The sequence below is a fragment of the Ochotona curzoniae genome, unplaced genomic scaffold, assembly GCF_017591425.1.
Source record: "Ochotona curzoniae isolate NIBS_2020 unplaced genomic scaffold, NIBS_Ocur_1.0 contig_3819, whole genome shotgun sequence".
Lineage (NCBI taxonomy): Eukaryota > Metazoa > Chordata > Mammalia > Lagomorpha > Ochotonidae > Ochotona > Ochotona curzoniae.
In genome coordinates, this window is record NW_024466004.1 from 58,653,373 (window position 1) to 58,667,730 (window position 14,358).

Genomic DNA, 14,358 nt, shown 5'->3' on the forward strand with positions numbered 1-14,358 from the left:
ACTCATTTCCAATTTTACTACAGAGAAAATACATATTCTATATGCACATAAGTAAAACACTACATGAAAGAGAATCTCAATGCATGATGAAATAAGCTGGGCTCTCGTTTTTATCATTTCAGCATAAAGTACCAAAAGTAGTTCTGATATGCACAGCAAAAATTTTAAAGATTAGGTAATTAGGAATAATGAAGTTATAAAATTGTACATGAAATAAATCTTCCTACTTGCATAGTTGGTTTATAAATGAACAGCTAAGTTTTTAAAGAAATAAATTCAATCACTCTTCATTTGAAAAGCAGAGTGACAGAGACAGAAAGAGCTCTTCCATCTACAACTTCACTCCCTAAATGTCTAAACCAACCAGGGCTGGGTCAGTCTGAAGCCAGGAGCCCAGACCTGAGTGCAGGCCTCCTACATGAGTAGTGGGGACTCAAGTACTGCAGCTGCCTCAGAGGATGCACATTGGTAGGAAGCTAATTCAAAGTAGAGCCAGATTAAAGCCCAAGAACTCTGCTATGAGATGCACACATTCCAAGCAGCATCTTAACTGTGTGCCAAATGCTTCCATCTGATTTTTGACTATACCAACAGAAAGGAAAACGAGCATGAACAACACAAAGGCTCAAATGATTCAGATGGACTAAGACGCTATTTGCAAGAAGAATCCAGATGAACGGTGAGGAATCCCAGAAAAGAGCCAGAAGTCACGGTTTTAACTTTCCTTAACCCAGGATCAGTATAGTGATATCTCGGGAAATGGGAGTTAGACCTTGTACAGACTTTAACTCAAAGTAGCCTGTGTACCTTGAAGAAGTATGGAATACTAGAGTAATAAAGGAATCCAGGAAATCAAAATTGTTGGTAAGGAAAAACAGGATCCAGAAGGGAAAAAAATGTGAGGAAAAGAGAGAAAGAGAGAATAAATAATTAGATCAAGCAGTTGATCCTCTGCCCTAGGTGTCCATTTTCAAACCCAATTATTCTGACAGTTATAACATCTTTAACAAATGCCACAATATATCAACATTCATCATTGATGACTATGTATTTCAGTGGGTTGTTTGAAGATCCAGCTCCTAAGCATGTATGTGGAAATTCTGGAAACTGAAGAATTTTTAAATTAAGATAACACTTGTGAATGTTATCTAACACAACTACCATTTCACTCATTTATTCAAACAATTATTGAGCCATCTATATCTACTAGGTACCTGTGATAGGGTTTTTTTTTATTATTTAAAAATTTTTTTTGTTATATTATTTTTTATTGATTACATTGTATTATGTGACACTGGCTCTAGGATTCCCCCAATCCCTCCCAAAACCCTCCCCTCATGGTGGATTCCTCCACCTTGTTGCAGTATTACAGTTCAAGTTCAGTCAAGATTCTTTCATTGTAAGCATAGAGTCTAGCATCTTATTGTCCAGATAAATTCAACGGTTTCTTGGGGAGACCATCTCTGGTCTGAAAGCAGAGCTGGCAGAATATCATCCCGATCAATTAAAAGCCACAACATCAACATCAATTTACAACATTATGGAATTAATTGACATGTATTGAGTAACAAATATGTTAGAAAATGCAAATTGTTAACCGCATCCTCTGACTACTTCATTGACATTTCAATTTTGGTTTATACACAGAACCGGCTGCTATACACCTTAAAATAGCTATAGGGTACTATTCAGCTACCTGTGATAGTTAATATTAGGTGTCAACTTGAGTGAATTATGGAAAACCTGGACAACTGATACAGCATTATGTTTGAGTGTGCCTGTGAGGAAGTCTCCAAAAAAGACTGAGATGTGAGTTGTTGGACTGCATGATGAAGATCTGCTTTCCATGTAGGTGGGAACTATGCAGTTAGCTTTAGGCCTAGATCAAAACAACAGAAAAAAAGCATGTTTTTCGTTGCAGCCAGAACATTCTTCTCCCTGAGGTATTAGAGCTCCAGGTTTTATAACCCTTTGATTGCAGGACTGCAGCATCTGCTGATTCCAGGCTGTTAATTCCTTGGACTGAGAACCATGTCATCAGCTTCTCTGATTCTAAGCCATAGCACCAGCATAAATGGGCCTCCATCTTGTAGATGGCCTGTTACAGGACTTCTCATCCTCTATGTTCATGTATGTTCCCTTAATGAATCCTCTCTCCTATATTTACATTCTTATTGGTCTGTCTCTCTGGAGAACTCTAATGTAATGTATAATACTACACAAGATGCTTAGGGATACAATAATGAAAAAGCAAGCATGGTCTTTTTTTCCTCATGGAAAAGGTTAATGGGAAAAACACATAAATATTAAGAAAATAGAAAACAAAGTACAAACTATACTAAGTGCTGAAACAAAGAATGGGCTAGGACACAGCATAATTAAAAAATATCTTAGTTCAAGTAAAGTAATCAAAGAAAATTATCTTGGAGAGGTCAAGGACTTAAAGGATTGGAGAAATATCAAATTCTCAATAAAAGAAACTCTATCATCCTAGGTGAGTTTTCTTGGGGAACTCTCCCCAACTTGACTGTTAGACTCAAACTCTGACCCCAGGGAAATTATAATATATGTGGTCAACCAATTAAAGAATTTTAAATTATTTTAAAGGATCCACTTTACATTACGAGAAGAGACTTGCTGCTCTGAAGACAGAACAGGAAAAAATGAATTCATTTAAAAGGACATTATGGTAAGTCCAGAGGAAAACCTAGATTAAGATGGAAGAATACAGATTTGAGGATTCTACTTGGATTTCACAGATATTGAGAAGCAAATCTCAGTATGGCCTCCGGTCTGTTCCACCTGTACCTTCTATCTCATGAGCATTACAGTGTCAAAATTTTTTAGTTATCCTTGGCTCCTCTTTCACAAACTTCAATTACACAGCATATACTGACTCAGATTTTAGCTAAAATTTGACCACTTATACTGCTACTAGTCTACCTGAAGTCACCATATTTTTATTCAGAGCGATAAAACAATCTTAATACTATACTTACTTCTACCCTTGTCCCCTACAATCTACTCTAGTACAGTTGCTAATGCTACAAGTTTAAGTCAGACCTTGCCTACTCCCAATCATGCAACATTTCAGTGAAAATCAACAAGTCTATTTGGAGTAGACCAGCCTGCTGTGGTCATTCTCAAACATCAGCATGTATCAGAATCATTAGGAAGATTTATTAAAACACAACTGCTAGACCCTCTCACTAGGATTCATTACTTCTTGGATGGGACTGAAAATGTATTTCTCCTAAAGCTCCAGGTGTATTAGTTTGAGTCACTTAAGAAGTAAATAAATGACAAGTGTGCAAAAAATTTGTTAGGAGAAATATCTGTGAGCCAAAATAAGCAAGGAGCCAGTCAGAAAGAGTTGGTACAATTAACAGACCAAATACTGGTCTGATCTCAAATGAAGGAGACAGGGACAACAGGAAAATCTGAGGGAGTGTGAATTCTATTGCAGTGTGATTCAAATGAAAGTACAACAAGGCTGTTGAGAAGTACTCAAGAACATCCCAAAAAGAGAGATCCACCTTCCCAAAAAGAGAGATCCACCTTTACACCCTTGCATGCTCAGTTACTGGCTTAGAGTAACCTTATGCTGTGGTTGGCACAGTTGAGACCATGTTAAATCACGCTCCCTGGATTTGGAGATCCAAGTGGTATATTATGGTTGCTGTATCAAAAACAGTTAATGCTGATAATACGGAAACCAAGAGATACAAACCATACTTTAGAACCACTGGCCTTCGTGACTTCCATTGTCATTATCTAACCGCCTGTTATCCTGCTCTCCCTTGACTCTGCAGTCCAGCCATGTGATCTCTATGTTGCTCCAACATTTTTACCATACCTAGGGCTTTGCCAATAAGATATTCTCTGATTTCCCTACTGGTTGATACAAACCACTGTTAACCATTTATCTAATTTTCACTGCAGTAAAAATTTACTTTCAAAGTTACAGCAAGACTGGAAATAAAATACAGAAAACATTTCAACCTGATATTTTTCCTCTAATTTTAACAGCAACAGAAATGCAAATAAATAAAAATTCAAAGAGACATAATCATATACTTACATTCCTGATACTAATGACACTTTGAACACATGCTGAGCAGTGGAAGATGGATTGCCTAAAGCCACATTAAGTGCTCTGTCGATACTGAATGCCATCTGAGAAAGATAGCTTTCTGGCTGCTGTCCATAACCATCGTATGGCACATAGAGGTAAGGAAAGATGCCATGCAGGTGAAGACATGTCTTCTGACCTAAAATGTAACATATTATAAAGTTTAGTCTTGAGATACATTAACAGTACAAAATTCAATTTGCAACTCATTTTTTGTCCTAATGGCAACACAGCTTATTTGAGGTGAAGGAAATTAACCCATGGTCACAGTTACACTTCAGTTACCTGTGCTAACTATATTTTACCACAACATTTCAAAAACATTTTGTACACAAAATTGCAGTATGATCTAAATACAATAGTACTTTTGGTGAACAGATATTTGACTATTTTTCTCTCATAATCCACCTGGTTTTATATACTTCATTAAGTCACCCTATAGTATCACTTGGGACAGTGTTGTGAATCTCACATAAATTCACGAAAAGCTTAGTAAAATGACTTGGTATCACTGTTTTCAAACCCAAGGCTTCTGTTTCCCTAAGACAGGGATAGCTTGGGAAGAAAGGAATAGGTAAAAGCAGATTCTGTGTGTGGAGTTCTGCTAATAAGTGTATGGAGGAGGATATAAATAAAATTTCTCCATTAGTAAAGAAAACCACCCAGACAAAAATCAAAAAATAAAATTTCTATAGGTAAGTTATCTGTAAGATGTTCTGGATAACTACATTCTCTAATTGGTGGAATGGGAAAAGAGGAGACACAATGAGAGGGGAAACACACACACACACACACACACACACACACACACACACACACTCCAGGCCCAGCCAATGTATCAGACAAGGTACAGAAGAATAGGGTAAATGGCACTGAATCATCAACAATAAGCACAACCATAACAAACAAAGTGATATGCGAATCTACAAAAGCAGTGCCACAGCACATGCTAATATTATCTTCCACAAAGAAACAACAGCAAGAAAAGGCAGAGGCACTCACTATCACTGAGCTGCTCCTGGCAAGCCGACTCCTGATTCTTCCTTACTATCCCTCAGCGACTCTTTCATTTTGATGAATTATATAAAATTAAATAGGATTACTTTTATACCTGTATCACATCAATTTTTATATTTACTTATATAAATTACACAGCTTTATGTTTATATATACACAAACTTCTAAATTCTGTTACTATCTTGTGCTTTTTACAATATCACCTTATCTTATTTTTTAATGATATAACTATGACAATTAACAAGTAAATCTGGAAAATGTATTACATATTGGAATAAGACTTTTAACCTCTGGACTACAATGTAGTTCTGATGTAACCTATAAACTATCATATTTTTAACAATTAAAAATTGTGCTGCTGTTATATCAATACCAGTTTCTATTCTTAGCAGCAGTTATACTATTTAAGGAATAAAAAAACATTTTTCACTAAAATTCTTTCATTACTACATATGGTGTTATTTCCTAAACATTTCAATTTCAAATTCTTCAAATAGATGAAATTCATTTAGAATAATGAATGAATCCTAAAAAATGTATATGTAATGAATTTACTCAAATATTTTTACATCTCATGAATAGAGATTATAAACATTACCCTCTGGACATACACAAGTTGATTCAATGAGGGAAGTGAGTAGACAGAATTATTTTTTCTTATGGTAACAAATTCATGATCTAATTCTGATCGCAGAATTACTGAAGTTTCGATATATTTTAGCAGTATTGTAAGTTCTAACATATTAGGTTTGTGCTTAAAATATATTAGTGAAATTTTGTGTAAATTTTATAAGAAATCATCTTACAATTTGATCTGTTAGTAAGGAAAGAGTGTCTAAAGTGTTTTTAGTAATTTTATATTCACATTTTACATCTATGAAATAGGAGACAAAGAAATTACCTTCCTATTTATTTTCATATTCTTTGGAATTATAATTTTGGACTGTGTATTGTAGAAAAAAGGAAGAAACGATTTATCCAGGAGGCACGGAGTTAAGCATTTCGTATCTATTTATTTCTAAAACTTACAAAAACCTTTCAAGTATGACACCGGTTAACTTTCCCAGAGTCACACAGTCATTAAGCAACTGAATCAGGATTTGAAAGCAGATCAGTGAGATCCAAACCAAGGCTCTTTGCATTCAATCTTGTTGGCTCAGTTTTTTTAAAAAGCTCAGTTTTTTAAAAATATTGGCTTATTTTACCCTTAAATCCTCAGCTCTTATTTTGTGCAAAGTGTATTTCAAAAAGTTTGCGGAAAAAGAGCAATTAAAAGTATGGGTTTATTTTGGTGTTCCATAACACATGCCCATTACAGAAAAACTATACAACTATTTCAAAACTGTTTTTATACTTCATAGTATTTTCAATTCTACTTCTTCATAAATTTTCTGAAGTATTCTCCCAACTGTTTCCTTAGCACATTCTTTGGGATCTGAAACTACATTTGAATGACCACAGTACCTCCAGAACTCAGCACAAAACACCTAGTGTGCATTTAGTAAATACTTATTTTATGAGTAAAACGCTCAACAAAAGAGACTCATTAGGGAGAAAGGAATAGTATAAATGTCTTTGGATATCTGAGAAAAAAAAACTAATTAAAAGAAAGGCTAGCATAACTATATACAGAATTACAAGAAATAATAATGTAATTACCACAACTACTGCTAGGGTTACAGGAGAACAGAGCGGTCCTCAGCTCTGAGGGAAAAAGTGCTCATTGCTCCTTCCTATCCTAAACGACCTACAGCCCCACTCAAGCTGCACTCACTGCACCAACACACGCTTCTCTCTAGTGAGCTGGCGATGGCTCAGTGCCTTCCTCCCCTGCCTCCAGAACTGCCCCCAGAAGAGCAACCACAACACAAAGGATAAAAATGCTAAAATATACTAAGCACAACAGAAAGAAAAATGATGAACAAGTTTTTAAAAAGTCAAAAATGGGAAGAGAAATGTATACAAATGAATGTGAGAGTCAATATCTTTTTGAAAACAGCATTTTTACTGCTGTACAATTTGTAATTCAGTAACAGCATCATTTTATCTTGACAAGACACAGGCCATTTCCTCTGCCAGCTCTATCCCATGCCAAGTGTGTGGGGCCAGACACCTGTAAAGTTCCTTACAGATAAAATAGTCTATTCCAACTCCTAAAGTAAGGATGAGGTTCAAGTACTGGAAAATATCCTAATATTAGTGGCTTTAAAATTAAGAGAAGTTGGACCTGGTGCGGTAGCCTAACAGCTAAAGTCCTCGCCCTTGAACGCGCTGGGATCCCATATGGGCACCGGTTCTAATCCTGGCAGCTCCACTTCCCATCCAGCTCCCTGCTTGTGGCCTGGGAAAGCAGTTGAGGACAGCCCAAAGCTTTGGGACCCTGCACCCATGTGGGAGACCTGGAAGAAGTTCCTGGCTCCTGGCTTTGGATCAGCTCAGCTCCATCATTGCAGCCACATGTGGGGGTGAACCAATAGATGCAGGATCTTTCTCTTTCTCCTTCTTTGTGTAAATTTGACTTTCCAAGAAAAATAAGTAAATCTATTTTTAAAATAAACTAGATTAAGAGAAGTCCAGAGATAAGTGGCTAGTACTAAAAATTCGGCTTTTTCCAACATTTTACCAGGGGCCTAGTTAGGACAACCTTGTGACTTCAGCTCAGAGGTTTTCTCTACCACGGGAGTTCCACATACAAGATTTTTTTAAAGAAGGTTTTATATAATTTATGGAAGCTATGGTACTTAGAAGCCGTCTAAGTAGTTTTAGATTCTTTTTTTTTTTTTTTTAAGATTTATTTTATTTTTATTGGAAAGGCGGATATACAGAGAGGAGAGACAGAGAGGAAGATCTTCCCTCCGATGATTCACTCCCCAAGTGAGCGCAACGGCCAATGCTATGCCGATCCGAAGCCAGGAGCCTCTTCCGGGTCTCCCTCTTCTGGGTCTCCCCGCGCGGGTGCAGGGTCCCAAAGCTTTGGGCTGTCCTCGACGGCTTTCCCAGGCACAGGCAGGGAGCTGGAAGGGAAGAGGGGCCGCCGGGATTAGAACCGGCGCCCATATGGGATCCCGGGCGTGCAAGGCGAGCACCGTAACCACTGTGCCACCGCGCCGGGCCCTAGTTTTAGATTCTTACAAGATTTAGAATATTGGCTATATCTAGCTGACACCGTAGACTGATCTAAAAAAATAAAGTCTCCATATTCACTACTTCCCTTCTCTGACTTAATGTACAGTTGACAAATGAAGATTTTATACATTAAAAGTCTACAACACATGTTTTGATATATGGATTTGAAGGGACATCACAAAGTTCCCTGGAAAACACATTTCATCTTTTAATTCCATTTTTGCATAAACTTTTGAAGCCATACATACATTATGAGGTAATTTAAACATATCCATTATTAACATACTGTTCTATGGTGAGCATGTTTAAGACCTAATATCAGTTTTTCAAGTACACACTTCAATTAACCAAGCAGTAAATAGATCTCTAGAATGTAATCATCTAACTGAAATTCTGTACCCTTTAACAAACATAATCCTATTCTCCCTTTCCCCTATTAGATATTCCCTTGTTAACTAGTCAAACTGAATTTAGAAAACAAGGCCAATAAGAACAAACACAGCCTTTGAGGCAAAAAACAAAAAACAAACATAACAAACCAAGATTTTTTTGAGCTTCAATTTTCCCATTTGACTGGTTTTGCCTAATTTGGAAGCTGCAACAGTTGTTTTAGAAAAATCATCACCAAAACTTGTCATAAAATGTGACTGCTGGATTTTGAACACATTATGACAAAATCTTTGGAAGGTGGCTACTTCTCAACTTTGCCTAAGTAGGCCTTATATAACTAAGGCACGTACCTATTTAGCAATGAATATGTGAATATTTTGAATATGGTCTTTCATGGAACTCAGAATTATATAACCTTTTCCAGCATTTGTTTTGTATTTTAAGGACTAAAATTTGGCCTCTGGATGGAGCATATAAAATTTTTGCTATTCTGTCTTAAAGCAAAATTATTAGTTTTTTGTTTTGTTTTTAAGAATCATTTTCAACAAATGAATTATACTACATATTTCTTCACGTAAAATGGCAGAAAGTAAATATTTTAGCCTTCTCAAGCCATACTTCCCATCACATGACTGTACAACTCTGCCACTGTAGCCTGAAAGCTGCCCTAGACAGCTGAAGTAAACGGACGTGCTTGTCTTAATAAAGTCTCACTTACAAAAAGGTAACAGGAGGTATATATGTTCCATGGATTGTATTCTGTAAATCCTTGCTCTGATAGTTCTTTGCTAGCATCATCTAGAAAGAGAAGTTTAATGTTTTCTTTGAATATAAACTGACTGGTAACCACAATCAAAATCACGTTAGTCTGAGTATTTCAGTGAATAAGAACTATTTATTTTGTGGCTTGTAAACCCTATCTCCTAAATCTCAAACTCAGTGTACACAGGTTTTAAATAAACCTCTAGAGTTACAGCAGGAAAACTCAGTATGTGAGCAGAAAAGGCTGTGTTTATGGAATTTTTTCTTATTTCTGGAACATCTGAAGTTTTACATCACTATTATTTATTCAATCTGTTTCCCTGTGGTCTTCTTGGCTTCTTTCTGATGTTTCACTCCATCTTTCTTTGCCATCCTCATACAATTCCTCAGTCACAGTTAAAAATAAGTGTTAAATTATCTGTTTTCATTAAAAAATAAACAAAAACTTACAAGGATGTAATCTTAGACTCACAAATTACATTTCCAGGAACAAGGCATCTATCTGCTGAGAGGTGAAAAATGCTGGGATTCCCAGCTCCATCTCCAAATTCCAGCTACTGTGCTCTCCAACAGGCAGCAAGTGATGGCTGAAACAGCTGGGTCCCTGCCACCCACACGGGAAACCTGACTGATTCCATGACTCCAAGCAGTGGACAGACCCAAGTCCTGCCTGTTACAACCACTCGGGGAGCACCAGCAGATGGCAGCTCTCTGGTAAGTCTGTCTGCCTCTTCAATACATAAAAACATTCAACAACAGAATAAATAAAGGAATGATGACATATTCACAGAATGGAATAATAGACATCTCTATACAATAACTATACTACTGAAACAAAACATGGTAAATGAAATATTAAAAAATTAAATTACATGTTCAGAATTTGTACTAAGAGACAATTAATGAAGATTTAGATATTAAGGTGTTAAAACAATACTACTAAAACAGTAGAAAAAACTGAAGACAATTTCCAAAACTGATTCATTATGGCATACTCACATTAACAAACCTATGGCCCCTGGGACCAAAGCATGCTTGCTGTTTGGTTTTTTAAATAAAGTTCTTTTGGGGTATATAATACCCACTTGAAATGGTCTTTGCTTTCTTCAGGCACTTGAGTAGATAAAATACAGACCTCATATCCCTCAATACCTAAAATACATACAATCAAGCCCTTTATAGAACAAGTCTGCCAACTTAAGCAGCATCTGGTGTTGAAGATTACTTCCTAGCATGAGATGTTTATGACACATCTACGGTGAGGCCAAAATGAGCTATAAAATTGCATAAAATATAGGAAACTAAGTAATGGGTAATCTTTTCTTTCTGATCGTTTGTTTTTCAATATAATGAATCTCCAAAAAATTCACAGAAAAATGTGTATTTTGAAAAAACACCTATGCAAGGATTTTAATTTTTTGCAACAAAATAAATATCTTTTAATTCCATTTTCTATGAACTTTTTGTAGTCCATGCATAAAAGTGAAAAGCAGATAGGAAGAAGTTAATGACCTAGAAATTTAAAAAAGAAAATACAATCACTAACTCTACAAGAAACATATATCTCATGCATGTGCATATGGAGAGCAAAGTTTCATTTTCTTTTATGTGAGCAATGCATTATGGTTTCACATTTTTTTCTCATTTTATCTATTCAAGTAAAGTACACAAAACTTTTGCTTTAAGTTGCTAATCCCACTTTACTAACTGCAACTGAATCCCTAAATACCAGATGTTTCAATACTCTATTGTATAGTATTGCATATGTTTGGTTCCTTCATTCCTAGATGTAGCCATTAAGTTCTCTATTTATCAAACAATTTATAGAGGCCCAATGTTAAGTGCTACGTCACAGGCTGCTCATAGTCACAGTCCCTGATCTCAGACTTTAAAGTCTGTTTGGACATAAAGATGATTAGTCGGGCGAGCACAATATGGCATGACAGGTACTACAAAAAGCACAAAATCCTACAGCAACATGCATATCTAACTCAGACTCTAGGAAGCCTTCTCAGAGGAAGTGACATCTAAGCTGATGTTTCAAATTTAAGTAAGATTTTGTGGCAAAGAATGTGCTAGTATACATACCACACTGCAGGCAGAAAGAGAACATGGCAAGATTATGATCAGCAGAAATAGTACCAGGAGAAAGGCAATGTGTCAGAATACATTACCTGACCTCTGGATTTACATTTTCTAAAGCTCCTTGTGAATACAACGTAGAGACATTGGTAAGAGAATTACAGTACAAAGATCTGTTTAGGAGACTATCAGAGGAATTTAGGTGAGTGACGTCAGTAGAGATGGAGAAAAAAAATCAACGATTTAAGGAGTGGAAGCAAGAAACTATGCAACTAAGAAGTAGAATAAGGGAAGAAGCAAAAACAACTCTCAGATTTTTGTCTGGACAACTGGATGGATGGCAATGTATTTCAAAGAAAATTGAGAAGGAAGATTAGGTGATTCCTGTTTTTGAACTTACATTATTTCCAAGTGGAAATTCTGCTAAGCACAGTTACACAGATACAGTGTTCAACAGGTAACTGGGCTAGAGAAAAATTTGTCAAGCATAAGCAACAACTGGGTAAGACTGCTCAGATAGAATGAACAGATGAGAGATGGGAAATAGGCCAGAAATATGACAAATAACATTTAAGGAATTATTTTGATTTGTATGGAATTTGGAAAAATGCACCCTTAACTGGGCCACCAACAAGCAAGAATGGGAGATAATACTGAAAATTTGAGAATATGAGTATGTTAGCTTTGGAACCAGTTTCACAGGTCCAGTGAAAAGTGTAAGAGGCAAGCAGTGGCTGCTGCTGTGGTAGAATAGGTGAAGGTGTGGCCAGTAATGTTCCCTTGCCATATGGTGCTAACGTATGTACTGGTTGCCCCCTGTCCAACCCAGATCCCTGTGAATGGCTTGGAAAAGGCAGTGGAAAATGGCCCCTCCCCCAGTGTGTGGGCTCTGTCATCCACATGGGAGACCTAAAGGAATCTCTGTCTCCTGACTGCTGACTTCAGTCTGGCTCAGTGCTGGCTGTTGGGGCCATCTGGGGAGTGACAGAACAGATGGAAGATCTATCCCCTGCCTCTCCAAGTCTAAAAACAAAAAAGAGTTGGGAAAATACTGAAAGAGTGGATCAGAAAATGGAAGCAGGATACAGATACAAGTATATCTGGGTAGGAAGAGACCCTTCCAGAATGGCAGAGAAAGAGACCTTTGAATATCTGCCCTTCCATAAAGGGTAACAAAGAACACTGGGTAAAAACAAAAACAAAACCAAAAAAACCTGCTGAAATAAACTTTTTCCTCAAAAAAAAAAAAAAAACTCTAGAACTAAAAACTTGCAATGCTGGGGTCCGTGCAGTGGATGTGGGGGACACCAACCACCCTGAGGAAGAATTCTAACCCATTCAGGCATTGTTTGCTGCTGTGGAGTTGGCTTTTTTCTATCAATGTGAGCTTGGAGGTTAATGACAATAATAAGGTCTTGCAAAGGGCCTTTTATTATTCCCGTTGTCTCAGCTGTCTTGACCTTATACTAATCAAGGGATCTGTTTAGGGTTTCATTCTTTCCTTGATCTTTAGGTTCTCCTTTTCTTTGTGATACATTTCCTCCCTTAACTGATTCAAGATTGAGTTGTAGAATAAGAATTGTAGTAGGAACTTCTAGAGTTTTTAGGTGAAAGAAATGGCAGAATTATTCTTGGATACCCTAACTTGACAATGACGTCAAAAGTGCGTGCCAGAGCTTGTGAAGTATTCTGTATAAATAAAGGGGACAGCTTTCTTGCACTTGTCCATTATGATCATGAAATTGTAATGGTCCATTTCTTCCCTCTTTATGCCTAATCCACACACCTTTCTGGAATTCCTAACTCAGCTGGAGCTGGACTCTGGCATTGCAACAACCTAACGTGTGTTTATTCAAGAATCCAGTGAATATTCAAGTAAACCAGCTGAAGTGTCAAAAGAAGCAAGCTTTGGGACATTGTAATTTGTCCCAATCTGATCCCTGCCTCTACAGCCCCAGAAAAGCTTTCAAATCCCAAGTGCTGCAGCTCTAGCAACTATGAAAACCAACATCTAAGCAGCCAGTAGGGGCCCAAACCAATTCTGGAGTTTCCCCAAAGTCCCTGATAACGAACTCTTCAATGTGTCATCTAATTGAATGCTCCATTCTCAGGGATTCTCTTCATTTCAGCTGATTCACAACTCTTTCTGTGTTAACAGCTTTATTTGTGGAGAACCATCAGTGAACACTGCAGCTGCTTGAGTGAAAGTTTATGAGCGGGGATAACAAGAGGTTAGCCAAAACCTTGAAAGGAAAAACCAAGGAATAGGATGTCATTACTGGACTTTGAAAAGCTTTGACACAGTCTACAGAAGTCAGATCATGCATAAGTGTGAGTTGTGTATGTACCTAGAAGACCTAAGAATGCCCTAGTCTTCCATCTCTAAGAGACCTTAAAGTTCTGTTTCAACATTTGTTCGGCACCTTTGCAAAAGTTCACAGATCTATTGGTTCAAGGCATTTAAGTCTCTGGTCAGTCATAAAGCTAGCTAAACAAAAATTTCAAAGAGGGAAGATGATCTAGAATTGTGTTTTAAATTATTAAAAGAAATAAGTAACAGCAACAACAAAGAACAAAAATGAATCTTGGGGGAAGAGAAGAGCAATTAAGCTGCCACTTGTGATACTTGCGTCACAGCCGAGCTCCAGTTCTAGTCCTGGGTACTCCACTTCTGATTCAGCTGCCTGCTAATGTACCTGAGAAAGCAGATGGCCCAAGTGTTTAGGCACCTGCCACCAGTGTGGGAAATCCCAATGAATTCTGGGCTCCTGGCTTCAGCCTGGTCAGCTACAGCCGTTGTTGCCATTTGGGGAACTGAACCAGTGCACTGGAGATCTCTGTTCATTCTT

General features: G+C 37.2%; 1 protein-coding gene across 3 annotated transcripts in view; it reads right to left on the reverse strand.

The window, feature by feature from the left end:
* Positions 1 to 14,358, reverse strand: part of REV3L (REV3 like, DNA directed polymerase zeta catalytic subunit) — a 164,082-nt gene that overhangs the window by 108,440 nt on the left and 41,284 nt on the right. For 2 of the 3 annotated variants that reach the window (XM_040983897.1, XM_040983899.1), the window contains one exon: positions 4,082 to 4,271. In XM_040983897.1, the coding sequence (XP_040839831.1) occupies positions 4,082 to 4,271 (190 nt within the window). Of the gene's footprint in view, positions 1 to 4,081; positions 4,272 to 9,383; positions 10,000 to 14,358 lie in introns of those variants that run through there. The other variant, XM_040983898.1, reaches the window with a different exon arrangement.